We start from the raw sequence: 18,807 nt of genomic DNA on the forward strand, positions 1-18,807 counted from the left end.
GCTTTTTGTTGAGCGGTAATAAGAGAAAGACGGGTTTTGTCAATTTTCGTGCCAATCTTTTATTAAATGTTTAGGTAGTTCATGAATTCGAATGGTTGTCGGTTGGTTCTGTTTTGATTTTTTTTTTGTTTTTAATTTTAGAACTGAATATTTTGTAAATTTATGATTTAATTTTTTATCTTACATTTCTAAGTGTTTCCGTTAAATTACAGATAATTGTTGTTTTTTTTTGTGTATAATGTGATAATAATTTTTTGTCCTATTTAATTATTTTTTTTATTGATATTAATTTTTAAGGCCGTTACGAGTTTTAAAAAATTAGAGGAAAATTAAAAAAAAATATATTTGAAATTTTAATAAATTTTGCTAATGCAAGAAAGACTTTAGGTTCAGTTTTAGTTCTAAAAAAGATAAAAAAAATTTTTTAAATAATTAAAAAAAAACATAAATTAACCTATACCTACATCTACTTATTTTTTTTTAAATTTTCGAGTTATTTCTGTTGCTTTAAATATCAAATTTAAATTTGAAAAAAAAAAATTAAATTAAATTAAAAAATTATTTTTTTTAAATTTAATTTAATTTTAAAATTAAATTAAAATAATTTAATTTTAAAATTTAAAATAAATAAATTAATTGAATTTAATTAAAATAATTAAATTAAATAAAAATAAAATTAAATTGATTAAAATTAATAATTAAATTAAATTAATTAAAAAATTATTAATAATAAAATTTAAATTAATTCTAAATTAAATTATTTAACATTTAAAAAAATTATTAAATTATGTCTATTTAATAACCGTTAAAAATTTGAAAATCGCTACTCGCTAATTCAACTTAGTGAAAAAAAAATTAAAAATCCTCTAATCTCATTAACTCGTCGACGCCAAAAGATGCACCTTGTGATTTTTTATGCCTTACAATTACGTTCGACTAAATTATTAAGCAAGCTTACTTCCTAAAAAATATTTTTAAATATTGTTTGATATTTTTTTCTTACACTCCCTAAAAATAATTTACTAAATTTAGTGCCTACCGCTGATGATGTGTCTACAAAATAATTGAATGAATTTTTTTTCGCCTTGATTTACATTGCAGGGTGTGTGACTAGCTTTTTTTTCATGATATGATGATGCAAATGTACAAGAAGTGTTTTTACGTGCCTTTAGATTTTAAATTCTTTTTTTGATAATTTTTTTTTCATCTAACTCGATTTGGATCATCTTGTGTGCCTTGTTTGTTATGTCCGATGAACGCGTCGCAGCAATTCACTTTCCATATCTGAGTCCTCGGGCAAAGCGGCGGGCATTGAAGCTGGCTTTGCGAGAATTGTTCCGGTATGCTCGTCAATATCTGGATAAATGTTGCTCTCGATATCCTGATTTTCCCATTGGAAACGTGTGGCTGCGGGATCTGCCGTGCAATTTTGACCCTGTAATGGAAAAAATAGGAAAAAAATATTGAAAAATTTAAAAAAGTTTTTAATTTAAAATGAAACGAATGTGTCGGCAAGATTGATTGCATTTAATTATTCTCAAGAGACGTAATCGTTTTTTGAGATAGTTTGTTAGCAAATGGAAAAGTTTTACAGAATTTTACATTTGTAGCTCATTGCCGAGCCGATTATCGAATAAACGAACGAACGGAGAAGAAGGCAAATAACGTTATTTACAGTTAAACGTTGCTCACAAGACTAGCTGGAATTGTAAATTAGAAATTTCCAATCGATTTAACATTGAAATAGATAAATGCTAAAGTTTTTTCACTCTATCTCTCTTATTTTTCGCTTTCCACACTCCCGACCTGTCTTGAGCGGAAACATTTTTCAGTCAAAATTTTCAATCTAAATTACTTTAATCTCTTAATTTCCTCGCTAATTTGCTAATTTTCCTGTTTTTTCCGTTAATTTCCTCCTTTTTTCGTGATACTATCAGATTTTTTTCCCTCTCACTTGGCATTCGTGTCACTTGCCAAGAAAGCAACTACTATCGTTTTAACGAAACGAAGGAAACATCATAAGAGAGAAAAACCATAATCAAAATTTACTTAACTAACTGCATTTTTTTTCTTCTCTTTGATGTCTTAGGCGAGGGCACAAGATGAAACGAATAAAGAATAAATTTTATCACGTTTTTGGAGACACGCCAATTTCTTCTTTTTTCGCTTTTCTCCATTAAAAAGCGTTCGTTTTGCTCGCAACAGCGTGTTCACGTAATCGAATAAAATGCATCCTTGTCACGCTCATCATCATCATTATAAGCATTATTACCGTCTCTTGGCTGCAGTTCCTTTTTGCATAAACGTTTGCGGCGTGCAAGTGGTGATGTCATGAGAAACTGCTTTGATGTGATCTTTCGTTAAGCGGAAGGTTAAATATGCTTTAAATGAGATTTGGTTCGTTTGATGTCAGTGAAAAATGATGAATCGGGAATAAAAATTTTAATCGGTTATTCTTCAGATTTAAATTTTTGGTTCAATTTTAATCAAAAATTGCTTTGTTGAACAAGAATATTAAATTTTTTTAATAAAAATGGGGAATTGAAGAATAGAAAGTCATAAAAATTGATTTTAAACGAATCGGGTGAAAAAAAATTTTATCGGTTATTTTTTAGATTTGAATTTTCGGTTATAATTTAACGAAAAACTACTCTGTTTAGTAAAAACATTCTTCATTTTTACCAAAAATGTAAAAAAAATTCAAGCATTTCAAGTGAATTAAATGATTTTATTTTATCGGTTGAAAAAAAATTTTAATCGGTTATTTTATAGACTTGAAAATTTAAAAAAATTTCAACAAAAAATTGCTCTTTTAAAAAAGAATATACAAAATTTTAATAAAAAATGGAGAATTGAAGCTCAAGAAGTAATAAAATTTGATTTTAAATGAATCGGGTGAATAAAAATTTGAATCGGTTAAGTAAGTTTTTAGCGATTTTTTAATAAAATTTCAAGGAAAATTATTTTATTACATAAAATATGTTAAATTTTATAAAAAAAAATTTAAAATGAAGCATTTGAGTTAATTTTTTACCAATCGGTTGAATAAAAATTTTAGCGGTTATAACAAATCGGTAATTATTAAAAATTATAGTTTTTTATGAATTTAAATTATTTTAGTTAACTCAATAATTTTTTTCACATCTTTAAAAATACACTTTCAATACATGCAACCAAAATCTAATCAGCTCGAAACAAATTTCAATCGGTAATTCGATAAAATCTCGTTAAAATCATCAAATTATCCACTTTATCATTTCTCTTACCAATTCATCTCAAATAACTGATAATTTCTTCCAAATAAATGTCTCAGGTTGCTCAATTTACGTTATTTTCCATTCAATCCCATATCAAAATAACCGATAATCCTCCTTATTTCTCATTCCCACGAACACGTCAGCGAACATACCTCTAACACGTACTTTACGCGCGACGGCAATCCTGATCCTGAATAATAACCGTCATTAAAATCACGACCCATCAATTCAAATCAAATCATTCGGAGGCACATTTTTCAATGCGATTGTGTTTGTACGCGAAAAAAAAAATAACAAGCCTACACGGAAAAATATATTTTTTGACACCACCGTCAAAATCAATGTACAGGAAAAATTCCATTCCATAATTTTTTTTAGAGAATTTTTCATTCACATTTTTTTTTTGTTGGCATGTCTGGCATTCGCGTATAGCTGGTCCTACAAAAATATTATGATGAATGATGTCTTAAATTGACAGTTCAATTTTTCCGAGGGCGCTAAATTTTTTTTTGGGGTAATTTTTCATTCATCTTTTTTTTTCTTACATTTCTCAACATTTTTTAAATTGTAAAAAATTCGAAAAATTATAAAGAATTTCTCGTCTTTTATGATTATTATTCATTTTCTTCTATTTATTGCCTACTAGCGTGCCATCGTCTCAAAAGCAAGTAAAAAATAGCATGAATGGTCTTTTTTTTTTCAATTTTAAATATGATACGAAGAAAATGAGAAGAAAAGGAAGAAAAGCGGCGCGTAACAGAGTATGAAAAATGTTGTAATCGCCAGATTTTTCTTGTAATTCTCTCTTTGCAAACAATTTTTTTTATACTTTTTCAATATTGAAGCGCTTATCGGGGGAATTTTGTTTGTATATTAGGGTATTAGAGCACAAAAAAAAAACGTAAGACGCTTAGAAAGTATCAAAAAAGTGTCTCGTTTTTCAATTGTGCGACGCGACAGAAGCAATTAATAACAAAAAATAGACTTACCGTGACATTACATTCGCACTTGAGTACCCATTGAACGGCGATGAATTTGTTCTCAATGTGAATCTGTCGCGATTGCAACATTTCTTGGTCGATTGGATCAATGGAATTGTTGTCCCACAAATCGTAGCCTGTCTCGATGAAGTCGAAGGGATCACCCGAGTTCAGGGGACACAATAATTCTACCTGAAATGGCATTAAAAGGGGGGAAAAAATAAAATTTGAGAAACAAAAGTAATAAAGAAGCGACTTACTTGTACTGTGGTGGACACAGAAGGCACACAACATCTGTCAATGTGTTGACAACGACCACAAATTTTCGGTCGGAAAAGTTTGCGGGAAACACAGGGACCGAGACGCAAGCGTGACGGTCCAAGGCGCTGAAGGCTGCGACATTCGTGACCTTTCTGTAATGGTAAGAATGTTTTTTTTAAGTTTTTTAATAAAATTTTTAATGATTTTTAGCTTAAATATTAAAAAAAAGTAAAATTTTTCAAAAATTTGTTCTCAAGGTTAATTCAAGGTCATAAATTAATCTTTCGACATTTCTTTCAAAAATTTGCAATTAAACTTTTCTTAAGTAGAAAATTTTTAAAACTTTTGAAAGAAATGTCGAAAGATTTATTTATGACCTTCAATTGACCTTGAGTTGATTTTTAAGGAAAATTTGACAAAAATTGACAAATTCCTCTTAATATGATGAAAATTTTTTCTTTTTAAACCACTATCGAGCAATAATGAGCTAAAAATGAACCTTTCAGTAACTGAATTCATAGAATTTTCATAATTTTTTGTCAAATGGAAGCCATTTTCCAGTCTTTTGTCCAAATTTTCGTGTAATTAGTGAAATTTTTGTACTTACCCTTATTCTATGCATTGGTATCAAAAGGTTTTCATTATTAAAATAATAACTGTTGTAATAATAATCGCGCTTGCTGCTCGTCGCTGCACTACTACTGCTGCGTCGTCCATCGCCCACGGCACTACTTTCGGCAGCAAACAACTTTTTATTGTCGATACATCTGTGGTTCTGACACAATCGTATATCACTTTGTTTCTGACAACCGGGCGTCGATAAAATATTTCGCGTCGAGATGCCGATGCCGCATTGTTCCGAGCACGAAGACCACTCCGTCGTCGAGGTATTGTAACAAGTTGCATTCACTGCAAACAAAAGGAGACAAATTATTGTTTGAGGATTTAACTGCATTTAATTCACTGTCAGTCTCTTGGTGATTGCATAAATGAAAATGACTTGAAAGACAAGACAAAAGGAGTATTAAAGAGATTAATTTTCTCTTCTTGTCTTTCAAATTTGCTGAACTCAACAAGTAAGGAGACCGAATGGAGACGCCTTGCTAAAATCCCAAAATAAACAGAAAACTTGTCAAAAACCTTGAAATAACATTTTTCGTTTATTTTTCAGATTTTAACTTGGTCCGCTGGCAATGCAATACCTCAAGAGGTAAGTAATCAGGACAGGAAAGACGCTTCAATGCGTTTATGGCAATGCAAAATTATACGCTTGAACACCCTATCACCTCATTTCTATGCAATTTCTCATCTAATCTAAAATTTCTAGGAGACAAAAGCTGTTTGCATAGATGAGAAACTGTTCGAGTGCTCTTTGTATCGGTTCGGAGAAAAAATTTACGTTTCGCAGCAAGTTTTGAAGGACTAAATATGCTTAAAAATGACAAAGTTAAGTATTTTTTTTTTTAATTTATTTCTCAATTTACTAACTTTTCATATATTTTTAGGTCTTTGGAATTTGGGAATTTATATTTCAAAAGATTGATTTTTAACAATTTTTGAAACTTATTAAATGGGAAAAAAATTGACTGTCAACAACTGGCTTGTAAGATCACGCAAAATCACGAAATATCGTACAACTTAAGACAACGTCGATTTTTATATGTCCCATTACATGGCTGCCAGTTTACTTCCATTGAGCCCATCAACAGAATATCAAAAACATTTAATCACTAATAGAAATTTCGATAAATTTTTAAAATTTAGAGACAAGAATTTGACGAAAATTTTTCAATTGAACCTCTTTTAAACTGCTTCAAAGCTCATTAAAGTGCTAATTTTAAAGGCAAAAAATATTAGTTAAAATTATTGAAAAAAAAAATACATTTTAAAGCAACAAAATTCAATTTCATAGTTATTTTGGACAAAAAATTTATTTTTTTAGCATAATTTTTTTTTAAATCTGATCAAAATTTTTAATTTTTATAACCTTCAGATTACAAATCATGAAAATTTTCTCAAATTTCTAACTTTTGAGGCATAAAAATATCGGTTTGATTGTCAAAAGATACAGAATTTCTTAAATTTTGAGCTTCAAAATTGGGTTCGAAAGTTGCAAAACTCGATTTTCTCACAACCAACATGAAAGTCTATTATTCATAAAAGACAAGCAAGGCAATATACTAGTTAGAAATCGTTTATATGATAATAATCTCTGTCAAAACAAGCAGCTTTTCTTGTTTCTAGGCAAATATGACCCGGGCTTTCATCATTTTCCTAACTTTCCTTCATATGCATCGACGACAATAGACTCGAAAATCAAGAGACTTGCATATTGCATCAATGAGTCGATTTAACAAATGGCAAGATAGAGAGAGCTAGACAGAGAAACAAGACGACGACACGAAAATTTTACGTCAATGTGGTGTTTATCCCCAAAAGGCTTTTATCGAAAATGTTCCCATGACTGGGTGTGTCGTTGCTATTTCTCTGTCTCATGCTGAGTTAGAAAAACATTTCGACAGCTTTCAAAAAGGCATCAAGTTTCGTTTAATATATTCAGCCAGCAACAACGACAAAAAATGACGAGACACAGTTGTTAATGACGCCGTGCCTCGTCTGTGAGGTGAGATGCATGGAAAAAGTGCACTTACCATCTGTAGTTGGCTGTTCGCACAACCACACGCGACAACAATGATCCGGCAGCTCGACGAGTCGCGGCGAAATACATGCCGCTGTATCAGTTGGCGGCGGCAAATTCTCATGTGGGCACAACGAGGTGCAAGCAGTTTGTCCATTCTACGGGGAAAAAAAGTAAAAATTAAAGTTTAGAAGTAAAAGAGGTGTCTTCATCACGAAAAGTAAGTACCTGACAAACACACTGCGTTCGGCAATCCGGCTTGAATGTTGCACCGTCAAAGTACGTTTGGTTTCCCACGCTGCAGTTTGCTGCAAAAACGAGAGAGATGAAAGGAGAAGAACATTAATTATGTGGAACGATACACTGGCAAAGGCAAAGTCTAAAAGAGGACGACCGAATACGAAATTTATGATAGCAGTTTTTAACTCCGAACAAAGCAGATAAGAAATTACTTTAGTCCATAAATCTGTCCAAGAGAACGAGTGAGAGCGAACGATGGAACAAAATATGGAGTAGCTTTTCTTTTCATTCCTCTTTCTTCGTTCTCCTTTGAATGACTGAATGAATGGGCAAGGCAAGGAACGCACGTTGCAGTTTTTGGATCGTGACTTTTGCAAAGTTTGGATTGCTCTTCATCGTTCTCACACTTTTTTGTTCTTCAAAAGTAAATAATTGGCGAATCTCTTCAACTTCTGGAGAATAACTTGGAGGAAAATTTATATCATGACGTAAAATGTTGAAGAAGAACATTTATTAATCCTAAGACCTTGAGTATTATACTAAAATAAGGCATTTTCTTGACCGACTAACGCTCGCTTTTGAACAAAGGTGCTATTTTGTCGATAATCCGGAAGTCAACAGTCTCTATGATCAATGACGTCACTGAAACAATCAACAACCACTTCTCCTCATGATTCCAAACTTACTTTGAGTATCAATCCTTGCGTTTTTTTAGATACAGTTAGCTTAGGTTTACAAAAAATAGAGTTTTTTGAAGAGATTTTCCTCCGATTGATTAAAAACGTAAAAAATAGAACTTCCTCTGAAACTAAATTAATTTTTTTGAATTCTTAATAGCAATTAAAAATGTCATTCTTAAATTCAAGTTAAATTCAATTTTCAAATATTTTTTTTATATTTTTTAATCACCGATAAATAATTACTTCCTTTATACAAAATTTCCCCAATTTTCTTAAGAACTTCCGTATTCTTCCTTCTCAAATTTCACTTTCTTTCTCAAATTTCCCGTCTTTTATTTTTGACTTTTATGACAAATGAAACACTTTCCATCATATTTTTTGCCATCTTAAAGGGAGATGTTCTTTTATGCGTATCAAAAACCCAAAACAAGGCACGCTCGCGACTTGACGAGGAAAAATTATGAGGATTTTGTGCTAAAAACCTCTAATATATAGACAGGTGTGACTCGTTTACCAAAAATTTATTAAAAGAATTTTTCTCCTCTTCTTGAATGTTCTTGCGGAAACTGAGGAGGATTAATGTTGCGACTGGATGTGACGATTAATGATACGTAATTTGTGTGTTTGAATAATTCGAGGAGTGCGTGTCGAGAATTTTATAAAGTGAACGAAAAGAAGATGGGGGAAGTTTTCTTTGACAAGTCGAAAAATTGACAATTTTATTCATTTTTGATGCGAAAATCAACAAATTTTTAAGTTAAATTCAGATTGAAATTGATCAAATTCTGCAATTCCTGAAATTCTTCAGAATTATCTTAAATTAATGAATTTTTGTGGTCTCTCAGGTATCATTACTCGAATTTCTCTATCAACATTTAATTTCAATTGCAATTACAAAGTCGGGCACACAGATTAAATTACTCAAATACATTCTCGATGCCACAAAAGGAAATTTCCTTTCATGCCATCGTATCAATTTGTCGTCATTCGTCGTCGTTGTCCCTTGACACGTTCTCCTTTTCTCCGAAAGAAACATTCTCAATATCATGAATTTCTAAATGAAAAGCAAATAAAATGATCTGTCGTATCATCATCGTCGTCTGTGTGTTCCTTGCACGAAAAGATGAAAAATTGAAAGAAAATGAAATAAAATCAAAATTTTATGATACACAAGAAAATATTATTTACTTTTAAAATCGTGTCTCTGTTGCTTTGCTCGTCTATCCAAATATTATTTTTCGTCTCAAAAAAAAAATTTTTTTTTTATGATTATTTTTTGAGTAATAGAATTATGACGGAAAATTGTCAAGCGCACGTTTTCTAATTGTTTTCATGAATCATTTTCCAAATCCTTGGCGCAACGCCATAAAATTCGCACGAACAAAATTTTTGATTTTTCATCTATTAGTCTGGGGCTCTAGGTATCTTTTTATTACTTTTTATTCACTTTTTATTACATTATTTTGCGATAATTTAATTCGGGCTTCATCTTTATCTCTCTCTTGCTTTCGTGATGTGATTAAATGCGACACAGAGACAGCAGAGCAAATGACATTTTCATAATAATTTTCGTAATAAAGAGGCCTCTTATCTTTAATCCAATTTGTTTGTGTGTCGCTCGTTGTCTCTCTCTCGTGCTCATTGGAAATTAAATTAATTTTTCAGGTGATTTCATTTTAAAAGGTTTTAATTTTTGCTTTTTTTTTGGCAAGTGGATTGGATTGAAACGATAAACATCGAAAATGCATCGAAGACCAACTTTTCAGTATTTTTTAATTGAAATTTAATTTCTCTCATGGTAGGTTGGAAAAATAACGGAGATTTTCGGTGCTGGTAGATGAATATTAAATGTGCATTAATTTTTTAATATTTTTTTAATTGGGGATCGAACCAAAAAAATTAAAAGTTTTTGTATGTCACGGAATTAATTGTTTATTTATTTGAGGAGGCGGAAAATTGGTCAAGAGAGAAAATTTCATTGGAGGTTTAATTAATTTTTCATTAGAAAAAAAGTTTAAAACTTTGTTGATTGGATCATTAATTCCATAAAATTATTTTATCGAAAATTAATAGATGTCAATAAAAAATTTAATTTTTTATCGAAGAGAAAATTAAAAAAAAAACAATTTTTTAATGAAAGAAAAATTTAAAAAAAATTATTTAAAAATTTAAAAAATGAGTTTCAAATGTAGAAAAAAATTAGTTTGAGTAAAGTATTAAATAAAAAAAAACTTATATAAAGTATCTTTAGGAATATTTTCTGACAATTTTTTCAAATTTTATTTTTAATATTATTTAATAAAAAAATTAAATTAATTTGAAATAATTTTAATTAAATAAATTTAAATTTAATAAAAATATATTTAAATTTGATCGAAATCCATTAAATTAAAATTAAAATTTATTTCAAAATTATTTTAATTATTTATTTAAAAATTCATTTAAAATTTAGTTATTCAAATTAAAAATTTTAATTAAAAAATTATATTAAGTTTTTGTTGGAAAATTTTTAAAAAAGTTTAATTAATTTTTTTCTGAAAAAAAATTGTTTATTATATTTTTAAAAATTATTTTATTATTTAATTATTTTTTAATAAATTTAATTTAATTTAATTTTTTTAATAATAATTTTTGAGCTTTTTAAATAATGTTTAACGTTTAAAGCTCATTTTAAAAATTGCTTCAAAAAAAATCTTTATTCATTAAAAAAATCATTACATGCTATTTGTAAATTGCCATCCAACGCCTCGAGACACTTCAACATTGCATTCTTTTCATTCGTTAATTAAAATCAAGCAACATTTCTCTTTGAATGCAACATTTTTCCTCCTCTTTGTTCGTTATCTAAAAACAAGTCCAATTGTTCTATTTTCTTCGTTATCGTTTTCTAATTTATTTCAAGAGAGAGATCTTCACACGTTCCTTTCATTTCTTTCACAGATCGCACTTATTCACACTTGTACATGAAAAAAAAAACTAACAAACCGATTCTCAGAAGCAGAGAGAAAAAATTCCTTGTTCATTAAAGAAAGATATGCTTTTGTCTTGTCGTGTTGTTTTGTTCTCTCTCTCCCCTTTTTTTCTTGTGTGTTTTTCCGTTTTTCCAAGCACAAAACACACTCGACTCGAAAGTTTGTGTGTGCGTGTTATGCAGCAAAGCAAAAACCCTCAGATTAGACAATAAACTACCGACAACACAATAAAACTTTTTTATTGTTGTAAGACGTCAACGCATCCTTTTGTGTGTGTACAACAAAATAACAACAAATTTTCACACCTCCGCTCGTGTGAACAACTTTTCTTTTGTTGTTTCAATTTTTTTAGATAAGATACGATCGAATTTCGGCTGAAAAATCGATAAATTTGGGCGTTCAATGACTTTTTATTCGATTTTTCATGCTAAAAAAGAGGGAATTTTTGTCATTAATCACCGGATCTGGTCATTTTTTTGCATAATAATTTTCTGAAATCTCGTTTTCGGTGTCTAACAAGCAGAAAACAAGACGCAGGAAACAGATAAAAATGTTCCGCACAGAAAAATAGCAAAAATAATAAAAAGTGACGCTTATTAAATTCAACTTTATTATCGTCATCATCATTTATTTTATGTGTGTGATCACACAGAGAGCTTTCTCTCTGCTTGTTGCTCTCCCTTTGTTTAACTTTTCAACTCAACTTTCGTCGTCGTTGCCACATATGCGACTAAAAAATTATAAAAAACTTTTTTTCCTGTGTTTGTTTCGTTTAAAGAATCAACCTAGCATGAGATAGAATTAAAAATCTACAAAAAAAAAGTTTTTCCATGTTTGACTTGAAAATTTTTCCTTTTGTCTCCGAAAATCGAGGGTTAATCCCACAAAAAAAAATGACTTTCGAGCTTATTTAATGCTCGTTCATCGACATTTTCGGCAAAGAACAACAAAAAAAAGTTGAAGGAAAAGGAAAAAAAAGTTTATCATGTCATTTTCTAGTGTTTTGTCAGAAAAATATTTTGTCAACATCTCATCATCATCATTTCGTGTGCTGTGTGTGTAATAATCGCATTTACACGAACTTTATGTCTCTTCTATGCTTATGAGAAAAAGGGTGTGTAAAGTTTTTATTTTTCTGGCTCCGTGTGTCGCTATTGTTGAGTTAATGCGGTGCGTACAAGCGCAAAATGAGGTGAAAAGTTGAAATTTATGCGGGAAAGAGGATTAAGATCGAAATGGATAAGAATCGGGTATCATGTCAAAGATGAGGTTCGAGAGGAATGGTGCAGACAGGTAAGAATTTTTATTATTTTAGCGCATTTTTTGGGAATTTTACGGATGTTTTATGACAAAAAGTGGGATATAGGGGTTTAAAGGGAAAATTAGATTTGTTGGAAATTTTACTGAAATTCATTAAATTAAGACAAGTTTTTTCTTTAAAATTAAAAATTAATATTTTATAAATTATTTTAAATGTTTTTAAATAATTTTTTTAATTGTTTGTATTTTTAAATGTTTTTCAAAATTAATTAATTAATTAATTTTAGTTTTAAAATATATCGCCAAAATAAAATGTATTTCTCACAATTTTTAATTTTTAAAAAATTGTATTTAAAAAAAATAAAATTAATTTAAATGATTAAAATTTAAGAATTTAATTAAATGAAGTAAAAACAATTAAATTTTATTTAATTTATTTATTAAAATTAAAATATATTTTTTTAAATATTTTTATTTATTTATAATTTGACAAAAAAAATAATTTTTACAATTTTTTTTGTCAAATAAATAAATAAAAATATTTAAAAAAATAAATTATTTGAATTTTAATAAAAAAATTAATTACAATTTAAATAAAATTTGATTCCTTTTGTTTTTTTTTTAAATTAAATTTTAAAAAATTTAAATTTTCAAGTTTTATTTATTAATTATTTTAAAATTAAAATTAAATTCAATAAAAATATTTAAAAAAAATAAATTATTTGAATTTTAATAAAAAAAATAATTAATTTAAATAAAATTTAATTCTTTTTATTTTTTTTAAATTAAATTTTAAAAAATTTAAATTTTCAAGTTTTATTTATTAATTATTTTAAAATTAAAATTAAATTCAATAAAAATATTTAAAAAAAATAAATTATTTTATTTTAATAAAAAAAATTAATTTATTTAAATAAAATTGAATAATTTTTATTTTATTTCATTTAAATGTAAAAAATTAAATTAATTTAAATTAAATTGAAATAAAATTTATTTATTTAACATTGAATTGAGTAATTTTTTATTAAAAATGAAATAAAATTAAATAATTTTAGGCAAAATATTAAATTTATCTAAATTTAATTTAATAAAATGAAAAGCTTAAGTTAGTCTGAATTTCAACTTCAACTTCTGCTCAAAATTCACAAAAATGAACATTAAAGTCAAAAATTTAATATTTTTTATAGGTAAAAATCGATTTATTTTCCTATTCAGGTATCAAAAAATCTTTAAATCGCCTAAATCCACCAACATTGCTCAATTTTTTCCGTCAAACTGAACGTTTAACAACAAAATCATGTCTGAACAAACTCTTTCCGTGTCACATTGCTTCACACGTGTATGACAAGAATAACATCATTGTCTAAAAATAATGCGAAAAAAATCCTGCTTCCTTTTCGTTTTTTTGCTTGTCTCTCTGAAGACTTGTGCAAAAGTTGAGTGACATGAAAGTATCTTGTAAGTACGGAGATTACAACAAACTTTGCATTTCTTATTTGATTTTTTTCTTCGTACTTTATTTATTCTCAGCAGAAAACGAGAGACAAAAAAAAATTGAAGAACAAGAAAAAAGTTGAGCTACAAAAAATTTGCTCGTCGTTGTTTCGTCGTCATTTATAAATAAATTCACATCAAATATTGACGAAACTTTAGTCGAATGACTTCCGAGCCAACTTCCTCTCTGCTAATTAAGCACTGAGGTTTCATCGACCGACCTTGGAAAGGACATTCAACGCTAAACTCCCACATTGGCTGTAAATTTTTTTTTTCAGAAATCATCAGGAACGAACGAACATCAAGCGGGTAAGAATAACAAACGCCTCTTTTATGTCTTCTTTTTTTTTTTTTGAAATAATGATAATTTCCCGTCGTCATCGTGATTTTTCGTCATTCCACGTTCGAAAAAACGGATTGAAGCGCATTTAATTTACGGCCTCGATGAGAATTAACGACGCCTCAAAAGCGTCAATTTTTTGCCATTAAGTGCGCGTCGTAAAAAAATCTTCCTTAATGAAATTCATAGCTTTCTTTTTAACATTTTAATGTGTTTTCTTGAGTGGAAAATATGGTTTTTTTTTGCGCTCGTTCGTTCCCTGTCGAAGCAACAAAAAAAAAGTTTATTTATGCGGGTACGATACACAACGGGATTACTTCGTCTTTCATCGAGGCACGGCTGTCTGTTTTGAATCGAATGATGACGAGCGAGAAAGATGCAACGTGTTGTTGAATTATGCTAATTTATTTATTTTGTCAATTTACGATTTTTTTTTCGGTGAATCATGATTAGAAGTCTCGTAAAACAAAATTTGATTTGAGGCGAGTGGAGGTGACTGGTAGATTTTGGTTTATGAGGGATTTAAGGGGATGGGAAGCAATTGGCATGTTATCAAAAAATAGTTAGAGAGATAAATGCTGCATAGAAATTGTTTTCCAATTGATTTGAACAGAAATTTATTGGAATGTGGAAAGTAGAGTTTTGTTTCAAATGAAAAATTTTTCAGATCATGTTGCATGAGTTTTAAAATATTATGAGTTCTTGAGTGAAAAATTAGAAAATTTTCATGTTGTGAAAGGAATTTGATTTGTTTTGAATTTTTGCAGCAATTTAATATAAATTTAATTTTAGAAAAAATAATTTCTAATGATTTTTCACATTTTTAGATTTTTTTATGATTTATTTTTATTTTACCTTTTTTTGCATTTCGAATATTTATTTTATTAAAAAAAAATTAATTTAATTTTTTTATTTTTCATTTCTTAAAAAAACTGTTAACTTATTTTTAATCTTTTTATTTTAAATTTATTATAATTATAATAATATTATAATTTTTTTTATATTTTATAAGAATAATAAATTCAATATTTTTTTTTATTTTTTAAATTTTCTATTTCATTTGAGATATTTTATTAAAATTTAATTAAAAATAAAATTAATTTTAAATAAATTAAAATTTAATTTAATTATTTTTTTTAAATTTAATTTAGTTTAATTTTATTTAATTAAATTTTATTTTATTTTGAATTTAAAGTTTTTTTTTATTTTATTAATTAATTAATTAATTATTAAAAAATTATTTAAATTATTTATTTATTTCTTTAATTTAATTTAATTTAATTTAATTTAATTTAATTTTAATTTGAATTTTAATTAATTAATTAAAAAATTTTTTAAAAATATTTTAAAATTTTTAAGAACCTTCTTAGTGATGTTGAGAAACATGCTTTTTCAAACCTTTTTTGTTTTCAAACATTTTGAAGCATGAATCACGATTACAACTAAATGGCTTGTCTTCATGCAATTTTAAATGTCTTTTGTAGTTCTGCAAGTTACAAAAAGTTTTTCCACATTTCTCACATTTACCAACAACAATTTTCTCATGAACCTCTTTGACGTGCCTTTTCAACTGATATTCCGACATCTTCTTGTCACAAATTGAGCATTTGTGACCTGGAGAATTCTCTTCGTGAATTTTCAAATGTCTTAAATAGTTACTTTTACTACAAAAAGACTTTCCACACTTTTCACATGTAGCAGCAACAATTTTTTCATGAACTGTCGTGATGTGTCGCTCCAACTTATGTTTCATCGAAAAATTCTTTTCACAAACTAAGCATTTGTAAAGTTCTTCCTCCAAGTGTTTCAGGGCAAGATGATCTCGTAAAAATGCTGCACAAATAAAACCCTTTTTGCAAATGACACATTCGTGTCGAAGTTTCTTCTCATGCACGAACCGAATGTGTTCCTTCAATTTTCGACGATTTATCATTTTGTCACAAATTTTACATTTTGATCGAGGAGCATTTTTGAGATGAATCAATTGCATGTGATTCTTCAAGGAGTGTTTTGATACAACATTTACTCCACACAGATCACAAGTAAATCTTTCTCCTTCGTGCGTTCTTTTGATGTGTCTTTCAAATGATGATTTATTGAAATAAATCTTTCCGCAGTCCCCGCACTTTTGTGGTTTGTGATATTTTACATTATGCTCTTTCCAGTTTTCTTTCAAGATGAATTTGGAACAATATTTGCATTTTTTGCTGTCTGGATGATTTTTGATAAGTTCACTCAGATGGATTTTCATGTGATTCTTCAATACTGCTTTGAGGCAAAACGTTTTATTGCAAAAGTCACAAATGAAATTTTTTGAATCCTCCGCCATTTTTTTTTTATTTTTCAAGTATTCTCTTTGAATTACAGAACTGTACTGTCAAAAAAAGTTCAAAAAATTTTCTATTTATTTCAACGCTATTTGGAGTTTCTTTTTGAAGTGTGTCAGTATGATTCATTTGATGCTTTGTGATTTTTATGAATCAGAAAAAAATCAAAACTAATTTGAGTCTTCATAATTATTTTCTTTATCAATGTTATTGTTATGTCGGAGAATCGCCGGAGAAATAAAACACGTCTTGTTCGTTCGATGTGTGAAGAGTAAAAAGAGGAACGGTGCTTTTATATCCGCCGCTCTCTAGCGGAAGACACTTTGACAGAGGGAAGATATTTGTGGGTTAGGTTAGTTCAGGACGTTACAGTTATTTTTTAAGATTCTGTTTATTTTTTCTATGCTAATTTTTATTATACATTTCTTCCTAATGAATTATGTGTGATATTTCAAAAGATGTTTCTTCAATTCTTTTGCAGACTTGAACATTTTATAGCATGAAGTGCAATTAAACGGCTTTTCATCATGTATTTTTAAATGAGCTCTGCAGTGACTTTTCCTTGAAAATCCTTTTCCACATTTCTCACATTTGGCGGCAACAATTTTTTCATGAACCGCTTTGACATGACGCGCTAAAGTATATTTACATTTGAAACTTTGATCACAAGTTGAGCATTTATGCGGTTCCTGCATTAAATGTAAAATAGCTAGGTGATCGCGTAAACGTACATCATTATCAAACTTTTTATTACAAACAATACATGTATACTTAAAATATTTCTCATGCACCTTTCTAATGTGAGTTTTCATACCTCGAGTTGCAATAATTTTATCACAAATTTTGCACTGTGATCTAGGATCGGTTTTCAGATGAACACACTGCATGTGTTTCCATAAATAGTTTTTTGAAGAGATCTTCTTTCCACAATAATCGCAAGTAAACTTTGGTCCGTTTTCTTGGTGTGTTTTCTTGTGTTTATAAAATGCTTTATAATTGTAGTAAAACTTTCCGCATTCCTCGCATTTTTGAGGCCTGTGATTTTTTTGGTAATGCTCTCTTAAATTTTCTTTAAAAATGAATCTTGGACAGTGTTTGCATTTTCTGCTGTCTGGATGATCTTTGATGAATTCACTGAGATGAATTTCCATGTGTGTCCTTAAGACGTTTTTCTTTACAAACGATTTTTGACAGTAGTCACAACTCAACCTCGTCATTTTCGGATTTTTAAATTTATCCTTGAACAACCGAAAGATACTAAACAAAAATATAAAGTAACGCTCTTTTTATTAGAATTCCGTACAGGATCCCCACTCTTTTTTGAAGTGCATCAAGATGATTCACCGAAAGTCTTATTTAAATTGCAAAGACCATCAAATGACCCTCAAAATTAGATTTTCATCCTCTAAAATATTGAAAAATATAAATTATTTCAAAAAAAGCTTTAAAATTTGTAATTTAAAGCGTCGCTTTTTTTCTTTCAACTGAAAATCCAAGAATCAAAAATTTTAAATTTAATTTTCTGAGTTTATTGATTTAAAATTTAATCAATGATCAATGAAATTCAACTTTAATATCAAAAAGAGCTGAAAACAGATTTCATTTCATACAGAAAAAAGTCGTCGCCTTAAATTTTCAACTCAAAATATCTCTTCTAAAAAAAGTCATTTCACTCTAATTGCCTCAAAAGGAGTCAACCGATAACGTATAAATAAAACGTCTGTAAGTCACAAACAACGTTTTTTATCTATCTAGGTCTCTCTCTGGTTTTTCTTTCAACTTTCATGCCACGATAAAAATGGGGCCAGACAAAAGAAGAAAGAAATTGAACAAATTAAAGGTATCAAATCATTTGTCTGACGTTGGTTTTCTATGTCGTCTTCCATTGTATCGTGTCGTCTTTCTCTGTGTTGCATTTCAAAAAAAATAAAAAAAAAGAAGAAAGAAAAATGACATAAAAAAGAATGTAGATGATAATTGGATTCTTTTTCCTCCCTTCTTGCGGTATATACGACGATACGACGACGCTTCAAGTTGTTTTTCTCAACTTCGTAGAAATAACACGCGTACCTTCTTCATGCAACTTAGGTAAATATCAAATATTATTGGCGAACGTCGGCGACGAAGAAGCAAAATTCCAAGTAAAAATATCATTTTTCCATCGGGTATAGGAGGAAAAAAATTGCACGAGAGAGAATAAACGAAAGAAAGTGTTTCAGACATTTGTACACCTGTCTAGAAACTTTTGACAGCCTTATTATGTTATTCCATTACACCATTTATTTTTTCGTTTTTCATTTTTCTCTCGTAGCCAATTCTGGAAAGCGATCTGGCGAAGCAAAGGTAAAAGTTTTCTGT

General features: G+C 28.6%; 1 protein-coding gene across 2 annotated transcripts in view; it reads right to left on the minus strand.

Moving 5' to 3' along the window:
- Positions 1–803: 803 nt before the first annotated feature.
- LOC134831570 (CCN family member 2) overlaps positions 804–18,807 on the minus strand; it is a 65,331-nt gene continuing 47,327 nt past the window's right edge. For both annotated transcript variants that reach the window (XM_063845325.1, XM_063845324.1), the window contains exons 4-9: positions 7,365–7,444; positions 7,150–7,294; positions 5,106–5,407; positions 4,498–4,650; positions 4,247–4,429; positions 804–1,435 (exon numbers count right to left, since the gene is read on the minus strand). In XM_063845325.1, the coding sequence (XP_063701395.1) occupies positions 1,244–1,435; positions 4,247–4,429; positions 4,498–4,650; positions 5,106–5,407; positions 7,150–7,294; positions 7,365–7,444 (1,055 nt within the window). In that variant the 3' untranslated portion in view covers positions 804–1,243. The remainder of the gene's footprint in view (positions 1,436–4,246; positions 4,430–4,497; positions 4,651–5,105; positions 5,408–7,149; positions 7,295–7,364; positions 7,445–18,807) is intronic.

This window comes from Culicoides brevitarsis, chromosome 2 (assembly GCF_036172545.1).
Source record: "Culicoides brevitarsis isolate CSIRO-B50_1 chromosome 2, AGI_CSIRO_Cbre_v1, whole genome shotgun sequence".
Taxonomy (NCBI): Eukaryota; Metazoa; Arthropoda; class Insecta; order Diptera; family Ceratopogonidae; genus Culicoides; species Culicoides brevitarsis.